General features: G+C 57.0%; 2 protein-coding genes across 6 annotated transcripts in view; one reads left to right on the top strand and one right to left on the bottom strand.

Annotated features, from left to right (window-relative positions):
• APC2 (APC2, WNT signaling pathway regulator) overlaps nt 1-5,851 on the top strand; it is a 23,470-nt gene extending 17,619 nt beyond the window's left edge. For both annotated transcript variants that reach the window (XM_003788697.2, XM_023512645.1), the window contains one exon: nt 817-5,851. In XM_003788697.2, the coding sequence (XP_003788745.2) occupies nt 817-5,851 (5,035 nt within the window). The remainder of the gene's footprint in view (nt 1-816) is intronic.
• Nucleotides 5,852-8,500: 2,649 nt separating this feature from the next.
• On the bottom strand, nt 8,501-14,680 carry CUNH19orf25 (chromosome unknown C19orf25 homolog). 4 transcript variants are annotated; one of them, XM_003788845.3, is made up of 4 exons: nt 14,642-14,680; nt 14,243-14,374; nt 10,438-10,616; nt 8,501-8,833 (listed from the first exon to the last, which is right to left on the bottom strand). In XM_003788845.3, exons 2-4 carry the CDS (start codon nt 14,370-14,372, stop codon nt 8,828-8,830), a joined length of 315 nt encoding a protein of 104 aa, XP_003788893.2. In that variant the 5' UTR covers nt 14,373-14,374; nt 14,642-14,680; the 3' UTR covers nt 8,501-8,827. The 4 variants fall into 4 exon arrangements, with proteins under 4 accessions (XP_003788893.2, XP_012660040.1, XP_023368364.1 ...); XM_012804586.2 differs by lacking the exon at nt 8,501-8,833 and having other exon boundaries at nt 8,864-10,616; XM_023512596.1 differs by lacking the exons at nt 8,501-8,833; nt 14,642-14,680 and adding an exon at nt 14,465-14,622 and having other exon boundaries at nt 8,864-10,616.
• Nucleotides 14,681-14,811: the final 131 nt, after the last annotated feature.

Here is a 14,811-nt window from a genome sequence, read left to right on the forward strand (position 1 = left end):
CCCGGGCATTTTTTTGGTTGCAGCCATCATTGTTGTTTGGCGGGCCCAGGCTGGGGATTTGAACCTGCCACCTTAGGTGTATGTGGCTGGCGCCTTAGCCACTTGAGCCACAGGCGCTGAGCCTAGAATTTAGTACATTTACACTATTGCATAGTATATAGTCATGCTAAAATTTTACTTAATGAAATAATTATTAAATAATACAGGGTGTCCTAAAAGTTGCCATTAAAGTTGCCATAAATAGGAAAATGGGAAATTGTAGCTAAAACGTACCTTTATTTAGAAATATTCCTTAGAAAATTTTATAAAGAGGTAGAGAATATTTTATAAATACTTTGTGACATCCTGTCAAACTTTATTTTTGAGATAGAGTCTTACTATGTTGCCCTCGATAGAGTGCTGTGGCATCACAGCTCACAGCAACCTCCAGCTCTCGGGCTTAAGCAAATCTCTTGCCTCAGCCTCCTAGGTAGCTGGGACTACAGGCACCTGCCACAACACCTGGCTATTTTTTGGTTGTAGTTGTCATTGTTGTTTGGCAGGCCCAGGCTGGGTTTGAACCTGCCAGCGCTGGTGTATGTGGCCAGCACCCTAGCTGCTGAGCTACAGGTGTCACACCTCAAACTTTAAAAATAATTATTTTTAGTATATCTTATGCAATATTTGGGAAAATTGAAATAGAAAATTGTTTTTATGAAATTCAAACTTAATCAGATGTTTTGTATTTTTATTTGCTAAATCTATAACCTTGTGCTTGGCATTGCAAGGGTGGGCAGGGCTGGGTGGCTTGGCCCTGACACACCTCTCTGCACACAGGCAGGTGCTGCGGGACCACAACTGCCTGCAGACGCTGCTGCAGCACCTGACCTCACACAGCCTGACGATCGTGAGCAATGCCTGTGGCACACTCTGGAATCTGTCAGCCCGCAGTGCACGTGACCAGGAGCTGCTGTGGGACCTGGGTGCAGTGGGCATGCTGCGCAACCTGGTGCACTCCAAGCACAAGATGATTGCCATGGGCAGCGCTGCTGCCCTGCGCAACCTGCTGGCTCACAGGCCCACTAAATACCAGGCAGCAGCCACTGCTGTATCCCCAGGCAGTTGTGCACCCAGCCTGTACGTGAGGAAGCAGCGGGCACTGGAGGCTGAGCTGGATGCCCGACACTTGGCCCAGGCACTGGACCACTTGGAGAAGCAGGGCCTGCCCATGACTGAGCCCAAGGCCACCTCCAAAAAGCCATTGCCGCCCCTGCGGCACCTAGATGGCCTGGCCCAGGATTATGCCTCAGACTCTGGCTGTTTTGACGATGATGATGCACCATCCCTGGCTGCAGCTGCTGCCACTGCAGAGCCAGCCAGTCCTGCAGTGCTGTCCCTGTTCTTGGGGAGTCCTTTCCTACAGGGGCAGGCACTGGCCCGTACCCCACCTGCCCATCGTAGTGACTTAGAGGCTGAGAAGGAGGCTGGTGGGGAGGTGGCTGTGGCAGCCCAGGCCAAGGCCAAGCTGGCGCTAGCTGTGGCACGCATTGACCGGTTGGTGGAGGACATTTCTGCCCTGCATACCTCATCTGATGACAGCTTCAGCCTCAGCTCTGGGGACCCTGGGCAGGAGGTGCCAAGGGAGGGCCGTGCACAGTCCTGCTCACCCTGCCGGGGCCCTGAAAGTGGGCGGCCAGGGGTAGGCAGCCGGGCACACCCGCTGCTACGGCTTAAGGCAGCCCATGCCAGCCTCTCCAATGATAGCCTCAACAGTGGCAGTACCAGTGATGGGTACTGCCCACGTGAACACATGCGTCCCTGCCCATTGGCTGCACTGGCTGAGCACCGTAATGACCCACGATGTGGGCAGGTTCGGCCTAGCCAATTGGACCTTGATTCCCCAGGTGGCCAGTCTGAGTCCCCAGCCCAGGAGTCTGCACCTACTGATGTCCACGTGCATACCATCAAGCTCTCACCTACGTACCAGCATGTGCCACTGCTTGAGGGTGCAACCAGGGGCAGTGCAGGGCACTTTGCTAGTCATGGTGCCTCCCCTGGGACCCGCAAGCAGGCCTGGCTGCCAGCAGAGACCCCAAACAAGGTGCCGGAGAAGCCAGCAGCTGCCCCGATGCCTGTGGCCAGCAAGGTGCTTCAGAAACTGGTACTGCAGGAGGGTCCCCTCTCACTCTCCCGCTGCAGCTCCCTTTCCTCCCTATCCTCTGCAGGGCACCCAGGCCCCAGCGAGGGTGGGGACCTAGATGATAGCGACTCTTCCCTAGAGGGGCTGGAGGAGTCTTGTCCCCAAGAGCCAGAGCTGGATGGGGGGTGGCGGGTTTCAGGAGCGGCCTCCCTGCCCGTGGCCATTCCTGCACCCCGGAGGGGCCGAAGCCAGGGCCTGGGGATAGAGGACGCCACACCATCCAGCTCCTCCGAGAACTATGTGCAGGAGACACCACTCGTCCTGAGCCGCTGCAGCTCAGTGAGCTCACTAAGCAGCTTCGAGAGCCCATCCATCGCCAGCTCCATCCCCAGTGACCCGTGTAGTGGGCTGGGCAGCGGCACTGTTAGTCCTAGTGAGCTGCCGGACAGCCCCGGGCAGACCATGCCACCAAGCAGAAGCAAGACACCACCACTTGCACCCGTGCCTCCAGGCCAGCATGAAGCCAGCCAGTTCAGCCTGCAGTGGGAAAGTTATGTGAAGCGCTTCCTGGACATCGCTGACTGCCGGGAGCGTTGTCGGCTGCCTTCTGAGCTGGATGCCGGCAGTGTCCGCTTCACTGTGGAGAAGCCAGATGAGAACTTCTCGTGTGCCTCCAGCCTTAGTGCACTGGCCCTGCATGAGCACTATGTGCAGCAGGATGTGGAGCTGCGGCTGCTGCCCTCTGCCTGCCCTGAGCGGAGTGGGGGCTCAGGGGGCGCCAGTGTCCACTTTGCAGGGCACCACCGGAAGGACGAAGGGCTGGTACCCACGGGCTCTCATGCTGCCCGTTCAGCTGCCGAACAGGAGCTGGAGTTGCTGCGCGAGTGTCTGGGGGCTGCTGTGCCTGCCCGCCTCCGCAAGGTGGCCTCAGCACTGGTGTCTGGCCACCGGGCATTGCCTGTGCCAGTATACATGTTAGTGCCCACCCCAGCACAGGAGGATGACTCCACAGACTCAGCTGAGGGCACACCAGTCAACTTCTCCAGTGCCGCTTCACTCAGTGATGAGACACTGCAGGGACACCCCCGGGACCAGCCCCGGGGGCTGGCAGACAGGCAGAGACCCATAGGCCACCCAGCCAGACAGACTGCTGGTCACCACCACAAAGCAGGGGCCACAAGCCGGAGCACGGAGCAGGCCCGAGGGTCTGGCAGGACCCGGACAGGGCTGGAGCTACCCCTAGGGCAGCCTTCAAGCACCCACTCAGACCAGGACAATTCACATCCCATCCGTGGGGATGGGGGGCTGCAGTCACTATGCCTCACAACACCCACTGAGGAGGCTGTGTATTGCTTCTACGGCAACGACTCTGATGAGGAGCCAGCCACCACCACACCAACCTTCCAGCAGGCATCCACTATCCCCCGAGTTCTAACTCGGGAGCGTCCAGCAGGCAGGAAGGAGGCCCTGGCCAAGGCAGCTGCCTTGCCTGCCCCAACGCCAGCTCAGGCCCAGCTGAGCCTTATTGCTGACGAGACCCCCCCTTGCTACTCCCTCAGCTCCTCTGCTAGCTCCCTTAGTGAGCCCGAGCCCCCAAAACAGCCAGCTGGGCGTCCACGGAGCCAAGAGCCTACAGTCACTAAGGACCTGGGCCTGGGAGGTGGGCACAACAGCTCTCCCAATCCTCAGGCTGAGGAAGAGTTGTTGCACAGGTGCATTGGCTCAGCCATGCCCAGGCGTCGGACCCCTGCACCTGGACTGCGGCGTTGTCGTAAGCTCCGAGCTGCCAGGCCAGATCAGCAGCCAGTAGAGTCCCCACGGGAGTGCAGTGAGGAGGCGGCAGGCTCCGACAGGGCATCCGACCTGGACAGTGTCGAATGGCGTGCTATCCAGGAGGACGCCAACTCCATCGTTACGTGGCTACATCAGGCAGCGGCTGCCACCGGAGAGGCCTCCTCAGAGTCTGACTCCATCCTGTCCTTCCCATCAGGGGTGTCGATGAGCTCTACCCTACAGCCTCCCAAGCACAGGAAAGGCCGACAGCTGGGGGAGGTGGGTAGTGCCCGGCGGCCAGAGAAACGAATTATGGCCTCAGCAGAAAGCAGGGGCAGCCCCTACTCCCCTGGAAAGCTCGAGAAGCTGCGAAGTGCTCAGAAGACAGAGTCTAGGATGCCAGCTGTGCTCCGAGGGCACACGGTTATCTATGTGCCCAGCCAAGCCACTCGGACCCAGCCCAAAGGTGCTCCTAGCCCCCGTGCCACACCGCGAAAGATGAGGCTTCCTGGTCCTGCACAGCCAGTGGCTCCAGTAAAAGCCCCCAGCCCCGGGCAGCAGCGGTCTCGGAGCCTGCACAGGCTGGGTAAGACCTCAGAGCTAGCAGCACTAAGTCAACCCCCTAGGAGCGCCACGCCCCCTGCTCGCCTGAACAAGACCCCCTCCTCGAGCTCCTCCCAGACCTCACCAGCCTCCCAGCCCCTGCCTAGGAAGTGCCTCCCGGCCCCACAGGCTGGGAGGCCCCTGCCCGGCCCTGGGGCCTCCCCTGTGCCCAGGACGCCGGCGCGGGCTCTGCTGGCCAAGCAGCACAAGACGCAGAAGTCACCCGTGCGGATTCCGTTTATGCAGAAGCCGGCCAAACGGGGGCCGCCACCGCTGGCCCGGACGGCCCCAGAGCCAGGACCCAGGGGCCAGTTGGGAGCTGAGGGGTCCCCGGGGATGCGCAAGGGCCGCCTAGGCCTGGTGCGCATGGCCTCTGCCCGCTCCAGTGGCAGCGAGGCCTCCGACCGTTCCGGCTTCCGGCGACAGCTTACTTTCATCAAGGAGTCTCCGGGCCTGCTGCGACGCCACCGCTCAGAACTGTCCTCAGCCGAGTCCACTGCCTCTGCCCCCCAAGGCGCATCTCCTCGTCGAGGCCGGCCTGCGATGCCCGCTGTCTTCCTCTGCTCCTCTCGCTGCGACGAGCTTCGGACCCCCCCGCGGCAGACCCTGTCCCCACAGCGGCCCCCAGCCGCGCGGCCCGGCCCCGGCGAGCGCGCAGCCCGGCGCCCCAGCTCTGAGAGCCCGTCCCGCCTGCCGGTGCGCACGTCGGCCACGCGGCCCGAGGCGGTGAAGCGCTACGCGTCGCTGCCGCACATTAGCGTGGCGCGCCGTCCCGACAGTGCCACCTCCGCGTCTCCCGGACCACCCGACGCCGTGCGCCGCAGCAGCGACGGAGAGGCCCGACCCCTGCCCAGGGTGGCCGCACGGGGCACCACTTGGCGCCGCATCCGGGATGAGGACGTGCCTCACATTCTGCGTAGCACGCTGCCGGCTACGGCGCTGCCCCTCAGGGGTGCCACGCCAGAGGAGGGCCCAGCCGGCCCCCAGCCGAGCAAAACCAGTGACGCGGTGGTCCAAACCGAGGAGGTGGCCACCCCTAAGACCAACTCCAGCACGTCCCCGAGTCTGGAGAGCAGGGAGCCCCCGGGAGCCCCGGCTGGCAGTCAGGCCGCCTCCGGTGGCAGTGATGTGGATGGGCCTGGCCCCTCCAAGGCACCCAGCACCACCCCTTTTGTCGTCCATGAGGGCCTGGGGGTCGCTGTAGGGGTCTTCCCTGCCAGCCGGCACGGCTCTCCCAGCCGTTCGGCCCGCGTACCCCCCTTCAATTACGTGCCCAGTCCCATGGTGGCAGCTGCAGCCACTGACTCTGGGGCCGAGAAAGCCCCCGCCACCACCTCTGCCAGCTTCCTGGAATAACGGTCTCGCTGGCCTTCTGGAACCTTCTCTCCTGACCCAGCAGTCCAGTGTGACCGCTGGGGAGCCTGCTCTATAGATGCTCCCAATAGGTCGCCCCAGGGCCTCTGCCCACTGAGTCCCATCGCAGAGCCCCAGTATCCTTCCGCCTCATGGGAAGACCTTGCTGCTGTGCTGTGGGTGCTGCCGCGGGGCTCGATCCCTTCCAAGGAACACAGGAAAGGGCACCCTGGCCAGCACGCGGAGACCCTGAGGGCTCTGCTGTCACTAGCTCCAGCCTTCAAGCAAAAGCCTTTCCTCTCAATAGCCACTGCCTGGCCTGGGCACGGGTCAGCTTCTGCATCCGCCCTTGGGGCAGCGCTGAGGAAGGGTGGAGTCACGGTGGATCTGCCCACGATTGTGCTCTGAGAAGGCTGTAATTACTGCAGCAGCGGGTAATTTGTTAATGATGGCTTTGGGGGGCTTGCTTTCATTCTGAGCCCCAGCTGGGGGAAGAGTCGGGTGGGGGTGTGTGGCTGAGCCCAACAGAAATGCGCCTCCACCCAGATGGTGATGCCCAGGAAGCCTGGAGAAGACACCCCAAGGAAGTACCAAGAAAAGTGGGAGCTACTGGCTCATCCTGCCCCTTGCAGCCCTCAGAGGAAGACTGGGAGGCAGGTGGTGTGTGGATGGGAGAGGACGTGGTGCAGATGCTGGGGTTCCGGCTCACGTGGGGCCTGCCCTGTGTTCTGGCTGCAGGCCAGTGTCCTTGGACTATACCTGGAGATAGATGCTGGCTGCCAGCTGGGTTGACCCCAGAGGTCACTGGAGTCAGGATCAACTCAGCCCAGCTGTTCTGGGTGAGGCAAAGGGAAAGAGGCCAGGAGAATCCCAGTATAGAGCCCCAGGGAACTGGAACACTGGCCTCTGCCCCCAGGACTGCACTTTATGAAGGTGGTTGGTGGAGAGTGCTGATGGCTATGCTGCTGCTGGTCGTGTTCTCTTTTCAAGTCCTTTCTTATATATGACTCATAGACTGCTGGGACCTAAGAACTCCAGGGGCAGCACTGTTGGAATCAGGGGAACAGGAGGGTTGAGCCTCCTCACAGAGCTGGGAAGCCTGAACTCAATGCAAGGCTTTGAAAGGAAATGGGAGCCCAGGACCTGGCTGGCAGGACATATCGAGGCCAGGGCTGCTGAAAATGCCATGAACAAGGTACTAGAAAGTGTGTGGTGCCAGATGAGGAGGAAGCAGACAGGGAGTCTGAAGACTGCCCAGTATACCCATCCTCTCTTCCCAGCCACAGCAACTAGCACCCTGTCCATGGCTCCACAGGGGCTTCTGATCTGGGACCCAGTACATGTGAGTTCTAGCTCTGAGCATGTCTTTCTGCAGAAAGAGCCAATGACCTCTTTCCTGCAGGATCCCAGCTATGGGAAGTACTGCTCTTTGCATAGATCTGCCTGCCATCACAAACTCTGTGGAGAGCCGCTCCCAAGAGGCAGACGCTGTTCCATATACTGATTCCCAGTCCCTTCTCTGGGAGGAGGGAAGTGGGGCTTGAGAGGCAGAAGACAGGGCACACCATCTTCCCTCCTGTCCCCAGCACAGGAAGGCTCAGCCTCTCTGACAGGACCTGTCCTCAACTTTGGCGCTTTTGTGAACAATGCCTATTTTAGGCCCTACTCCAGAGATAAAGTGCTGCTGCTACTATAAATATCAACTGTGTTGCATTAGAAGTCTCTGAAATGCCGTGTCCTGTATACTGATGCCCAGGGCTCTGTGGACTGCAGCATCCTTAAATCTCCAACAGAGGCCAGAGGCACCACATGCTCACTGGCAGGACCTTGCTGGCAGGCAGGGCTCTGTTCTGCTGGTGACTGGACAGGGAAGGGAGGACAAGAGCTGAACAGGGAGACCTCCCCTACCAGGAGCCTCCTCAGGACACAGCAGAGGATGGCCTCTCTGGAACTCCCTTCCCCCACCTACAGCCCAAGGGAACAAGCTTTATGGTCTCTCCTGAGCCTTCAGATTCAACCATGGGCCAGCTGAGCCTAAGACAGCCTGGGCAGTAGGAAAACAGCAGGCAGTCCCCAGGCCACTCAGCTGCAGAGGTGCAGCCCCATCTCACACAGAGTCCCTGGGTGCTCTCAATGCCCTGTGCCTCTATCTTCCCATGTGGGTCATGGGGTGAACTCTCAGAGCTACCTCAGGCTAGCAGGGCAGCTGCTGAGGAGGACCAAGCCTTGCACTGCTCCCAGAACCTGGGACTGGTGGGGCACTGCCCATACCACCTCCACCGGCTGAATGCTGGGCCAGCAGCAAGGATCTTGGGGCTCCCACCATCCCTTTCCCTGCCATATCCCAAGTCTGGGGTCACTTCTGTTTTCTTCACCACCTGCAGCAGGGGGCATGGCCATACCTTGCCATCCTCTTTGGACAATTAACTGGAAGCTAGACCTAAAAGCCAGAGTCTTATGATCCTGCTCAGCTACTGGTCTCTCTGCACCTGGACCAGCCCCAAGGGAACTGAGGGTCTGATGTCCTGAGAGTGATGGACAATAACCACCACCTGACCCCACCCTACCACATTTGGGTGCTGAACTCGGGGTGACACCCCCCCACACTGACACAGTCTTCCTGAGCAGCCAACAGCATTACCTCATCCTACCCAGCATGACTCAAACCTGGCCTTTCTCTGGTTCACCCTGCTGCCACCCTGTCTTTGTACTAGGTCTCTGCAGTGTTAAATGGACATGTAAATAGCTAATTTACCCCCAAATGTAAAGCCATCTGTCAGCAGAAGACATATGCAGTCAGCTCTCCGACTCCTGTGTACCTTTAATAAACTGAGCTGTTCAATCATCCTGTGTTGTCTGTGGCTCTTATTCTCCAAATGGGCTGAGGATGAGGCAGGAGTTGGAGAGGACTCGCCTAGTCCTCCTATCCCAGTCACCAGCCTGTCCCCAATGCTGGGTCCATAGGATAAGCATGGAGCCTCACTCCTGTCAGGAACAAAGTGATGAGGCTTTTGCTTGAAAGATGCAGGCAAGATCCAGGCCTGAGGTTTATTTGAGGGCACAATGGATGAGCAGGGGAGCAGCTGGGTGAAGCTGGCAGGATAGTCTGCCTGGCACCCTGGAAAGCTTCTGAGGGTAGAGAGCATCCCAAAGCCAGGCAGCCACACCTGGATGTTTGTACCTGGCAATCAGTACTTGGCTGTAGGCAGGAGGGCACCTGTAAGCCATTTGGAGTTGAGGACAAGGCAGATGCAGCACCTGCCACTGGCACCATAGCCAAGAGGTACACAGGGGCTGGGGAGCTGGAGGGACCCACATCAGAGTCACTTCCAGGTAGCACAACCCTGGCACAGCTCTGCAAGAAGCAAAGTAGGGGAGGGAATGCCAGGGGTTGGGCCATGAGATCTGGGCCAGGAGCTATCAGTCCCTGGCAAGGACCTTCAACAGCACCTGAGGGTTTGACTCCAGCAAGGTAAGCAAAGCTCTTCCAGGTTGTGACCAATGTGAAGCCCCCAAAAGTTCAGGCTGGTTCAGGCCGATAGAGGAAAAAGAAATATCTTCCACATTCCAGAATCATCTATGGGTCTGAGAAGAGCAGGCCCCAGGCTCGGGCTCGTAGGTCCAATGGGTGCTCTTCCACATACAGTTCCTGGATAGGACCCAGTAGGGCCCTTGCGTTCACCTGGGCCAGGGTTCTGTTCCTGGGCCTTGATCATCCCCTCCCAACCCTCCAGGAGCGGCACCACTCAGACCTGCTGGACACAGGTAGATTTTACTTGCAGGACCTGGGGGTATCCTGGGGGCTTCCCAACCACTTCTCTCATGACCCACATGTCTCTAGTTAGTGTCTAATTTGACTTTTACCATGAAAGGCCCTTTTCAAGTCCCTTTGCCTCCTGAATTTCCATCTGCCCCAGGGGCAGAACCTGCATTCCAGCAGGCCCTGGAGCTGCTCCCACATGGGTGGGCAGCAGCAAGACCTGGATGACCACAGCCAGCTCTGGGCAGTGACTAATGAGCCGCCTGTCAGCCAATGGCTGAAGGTAAGCCTAGCAGGGTCTCAAAGGCAGTGGCGACAGTGACCCCAGCAGCCCAAAGGTCATTGAGAAGATAAATGTAGGAGCCCTGAAAGTGAAAGGAAGTGAGAGCAAAGGCTGATGCCGGTTTTCAGGTGGTCCTGACACTGGGTGGGCACCCATGTGACAGTTAATAAGTCAGTGCCACAACTCATCAGGACTCACAGGTGGACAGACAGATAAATGCCTGCGCCCTGAGATAGGAAGGAGGTAGCAACTGTTCTTAGAGATCCTATCTCCTATTAGGGCTGCTGCCACTGTGAGCAGAGGAGGGACAGAATCAAGGCAGAGCAGGAGTCCTCCCCATCCAGTGGAGCATATGGATGATGGTGCCAGCTGGGCAGTCACACGAGCTCAGTGTGACAGAGGCAAGCGTGGGTGCTGGGGACCTATGTGAAGTGCCAGCTTGGAGCCAATGGGCATGCAGGTCTCCAGTGGGGAGGCCCGGGGTAGGCAGCTGAGAGGTCAGACTGAGGCAGCAGTTGCCGTCTCCAGCAGTGCTGCCTGCTTCACCTGCTCAACCTCCCGCTCCAGATCCTCGCCGGCTCTCCGAAGGTGCTCACACTTCTGCCTTAGCCCATTGCCTGCCCGCTGAAGCTGCTGGTTCATCGCCACGTAGGCCCAGCTCTGCTGGTAGAGCTCCTTCCACTGGGCCTTGGAGTCCTCTGTACTCCTGGAGGGACCTGGGGGGTCTAAGGACAGGATACAGTTGCATCATGGGAAAGGCAACCCTAAAATACATACTCATGGGCATCCCACGGGACATCTTCCTGAGCAACCTGCAGGGCAGGGTCTTTTCAAAATCACATGTTTTCTGGACAGCCAGCCAAGAGACACAGGCCTCCCCTGTAGCCCTCAGAAAACAGAAGTGGCCAGGGTACTGGGCCACAGAAAAAGCCCAATCCTGGCTGTAACACCCATCTGTCATCCCTGGCTCTCTGCGAGCCAGAGATGGGACAACTCAGATGCCAAAAACATCTCTCAATGACTAAGCAACCTCAGGAAACCCTGCACTTAGGAGGTGTGATGACTCATTTCCTGGTAACTCCCAAATCTATTATAGACCACCCACAGACTCCCCTGCTCTGCAGAAAGGGCTGAAGAGGCAGGGTACGAGGCTCATACCTGTAATCCTAGCACTTCAGGAGGCTGAAGGGGGTGAATTGCCTGAGTTCATGGGTTCTAGACCAGCCTGAGTAAGAGCAAGACCCATCTCTAAAGATAGCCAAGTGTTGTGATGGGCGCCTGAGTCAAGAGAAGAGGATCACTTGAGGCCAAGAATTTGAGATTGCTGTGAGCTACACCATAGGGCTCCATAGAGGATGACAAAGTAAGACTGTCTCAAAAAAAAAAAAAAAAAGGAAGGGCTGAAAAGCACAGGCTTTGAGGTCACTCAGGGACATGCTGGGGTCCCCTTTGCCCTGGCCTGGCCCTCTTGTCTTATGCACAGAAATGCCACTGCCTGTCTTGTCCAGAGACCATATGGGTTCCCACTAGTGCAGCCTACATATCCAGTACAGGCTCAGAGAAGACTGCCGTTTGATTTAAAAACCCACTAATTCACCTCCGGCTTTCATAATGAGGTGGAAAAGGCCAGACAGAGCATGTGGACAAGGCTGGCAGAGAATGCACTCTCCCTGGAGTGAGCCCCTGCACTGTTGTGCTTCAGTTTCCCCACACTCAAATGTGGGTGGACCTGCACTCATGATTCCTTTTTTTTTTTTTTCCAGTTTTTGCCGGGGCCAGGCTTGAACCCGCCACCACCCCCGACCCCCAACCCACGGTATATGGGGCCAGTGCCCTACTTCTTGAGCCAAAGGTGCCGCCCAAGTACCTATGATTCTTAAATTGGAACTCAAACACCCTCAGATAACCCAGCTGCACACTGAGAATAATCCAGCATATGTACCTAGACCAGCAATGTCCCAAAGAACTTTCCAGATGAAAATGTCTTCCCCTTGTGCTGTTCATTACAGCAGCCACTAGCAAAACGTGATTCTTTTTTTTCTGAGACAGTCTCACTGTGTCACCCTTAGTAGAATGCTGTGGCATCACAGCTCACAGCAACCTTAAACTCTCGGGCTTAAGTGATTCTCTTGCCTCAGCCTCGAACAACACATGATTCTTTTTTTTTTTTTTTTGAGACAGAGCCTCAAGCTGTCCCCCTGGGTAGAGTGCCGTGGCGTAGCTCACAGCAACCTCCAACTCCCGGGCTCAAGCAAGTCTCCTGCCTCTGCCTCCCAAGTTGCTGGGACCACAGGCGCCCACCACAACGCCTGGCCATTTTTTTGGTTGCAGCCATCATTTTTGTTTGGCGGGTCTGGGCTGGATTCGAACCAGCCACCTTAGGTGTACGTGGCTGGCGCCTTACCCACTTGAGCCACAGGCGCCGAGCCACAACACTTGATTCTTGAAATGTGCCTAGAATAGAACAAGCAACTGAAATTTTAAATATTACTTAATTTACAAATTGTTCCCATCTGAGCTTGGTGGCTGACACCTGTAATCCTACCTCCCTGGGAGGCTGAGGCAGGAAGATCACTTGAGCTCAGGAGTTTCAGACCAGTCTGAGAAAGAGCAAGACCCCATCTCTATTAAAAATAGAAATATTAGCTAGGCACAGTGGTGTGCACCTATATTCCTAGCTACACAGGAGGCTGAGCTAGAAGCAGCACTTAAGCCCAGGAGATAGAGGCTGCAGTGAGCTGTGATGATGCACAACAGCTTGGGTAACAGAGTAAGACTGTAGCACAGTGGTTATGGTGTTGGCCACATACACCCAGGCTGGTGGGTTTGAACCTGGCCCAGGCCAGCTAAACAACAATGGCAACTGCAACAAAAAAATAGTGGGGCCTTGTGGTGGGCGCCTGTAGTCTCAGCTACTTGGGAGGTTGAGGCAAGAGAATCACTTAAGCCAAACAGTTTGAGGTTGCTGTGAGCTGTAACACTGCAGCACTGTAAAGAGGGCAATATAGTTAGACTCTGTTTCAAAAAAAAAAAAAATCCCCATAGAAATCCTCACCTTCCATCTTCTCACTTGGGGTGTGTGTGTGTGTGTGTGTATATATATATTTGAGACGGTCTCAATCTGTCACCCTGACACCCTGAGTAGAGTGCCATGCCATCATATAGCTCTCAGAAACCTTCAACTCTTGGGCTCAAGCAATCCTCTTGCCTTACCCTACAGAGTAGCTTGGCCTATAGGCGCCTGCCACAACACCAGGTTAGTTTTTCTGTATTTAGAAGAGACAGGTCTCACTCTTGCTTAGACTGGTCTCAAACTCCTGAGCTCAAGCAATCCACCTGCCTCGCCCTTCCAGAGTGCTAGGGTTACAGGTATGAGCCACAGTGCCCAGCCTCATGTAGTATACTTAAATCTAATGTCTCTTTCCCATTAGAACAGCTCAGGAGCAGGCATTCTTGTTTTTTTGTTTGTTTGTTTTTTATTGTTGGGGATTCACAGAGGGTACAAAGGGTTACATTGATTGTATTTGTTAGGTAAAGCATTCTTGTTTTTTCTGTTCACTTCTCCATCCCCCAGTGCTTCAAGCACAGAACCTGGCACATAATATCTGCTCAAAAAAGGTTTGAGAGCCATATAAAGTGTGCAGTGCTAGGCACAGTGGTGCAAACCTAGTACTCTGGGAGGCCAAGCTTGTAAGATCACTTGAGGTGAGGAGTTCAAGATCAGCCTGAGCAACATAGTGAGACTCTTGTCTGTACAAAAAATTAAAAATATGCTAGACACAGTGTTGCAGTGGTGCACACCTGAAGTCCCAGCTTCTCCAGCGGTTAATGCAGGAGGACTGCTTAAGCCCAGGAATTGGAGGCTGCAGTGAACTATGATGATTCCACTGTACTCCAGCCGGGGGGACAGAGCAAGACCCTGTCACTAAATTAAAAAAAAAAAAAAAAAGTTTTTAAAATCATTAACTGCCGACTACAGGCGCCCACGGCAAAGCCCGGCTGTTTTCTTGTTGCAGTTTGGCCGGGACCGGGTTTGAACCCATCACCCTCGCTATATGGGGCCGGCGCCCTGCTCACTGAACCACAGGCGCCGCCCTGGCCCACCCGTTTTAAAGGACCCCTGAAGACAGGCCTCACTTTACAGATAAGGTGAGGTTTAGAGAGGATGAGGTTTATAGTCATATTACTGGCCTCTGAGTTTGTGCTCCTGATTCCGCCGTTTCACTAGATCTGCCAACTCGGGCTGGGGTCATCACCAAGGCCCGGGTGGAAGTTAGGAGTGTGCTTCTACCCCTTCCTCCTTGCTTCTAGGGTCTTGGGTTCGCTTTCCCTGGACCTGGGCTCCCCTTACCTTCAGCTGCCAGGGCAGTGAAGACCGGGTCCTTCGCCTGCGCCCTCTGAACGTCTTCCAGGATCTGCTCCACCGTAGGAGGCGCTGGGCGAGTGGGCAGCACCACGCGCTTCTTGGCCTTGGAGCCCATCCCTGGAGGCGGGGGAAGGGAGCCTTGACCCGGGTGTCCACCTATCAGCCTTTGTCTGGGCCGTCCCTCCCGCCCAGCGAAATCGTACGCACCCGTCGCGGACCTGCTCCGGGGAAGCCCGCCCTGCTCCGCTCTTCCGGGCTCGCCCAGCTCCTGGCCCTCCCTCTGCCCAACCACAATAGGTCTGGGGCTTCAGGTCAGGCTCGACCTCTGCCTCAGTTTCCCCACGGAGAACCCTACCACAGGCCCATTCCAATCAGGGAACGTACCTGCAGACCCAAAGGCTGCCAAAAACACTCACTTCCGCTTCCGATCAGAGCACCGCCCCGCGCTCCAGCACGTGACACGTGCTTCCGGTCACCTCCAGCTTCGGCCCGCCTCTCGCCGTCGGGCCCCGCCCCCTCTCCTTAAAGAGGCCGGTTCCCTGAAGGTACCAGTT

Source organism: Otolemur garnettii, unplaced genomic scaffold (assembly GCF_000181295.1).
Source record: "Otolemur garnettii isolate 467f Iridium unplaced genomic scaffold, OtoGar3 scaffold00029, whole genome shotgun sequence".
In the NCBI taxonomy this organism is placed as follows: Eukaryota; Metazoa; Chordata; class Mammalia; order Primates; family Galagidae; genus Otolemur; species Otolemur garnettii.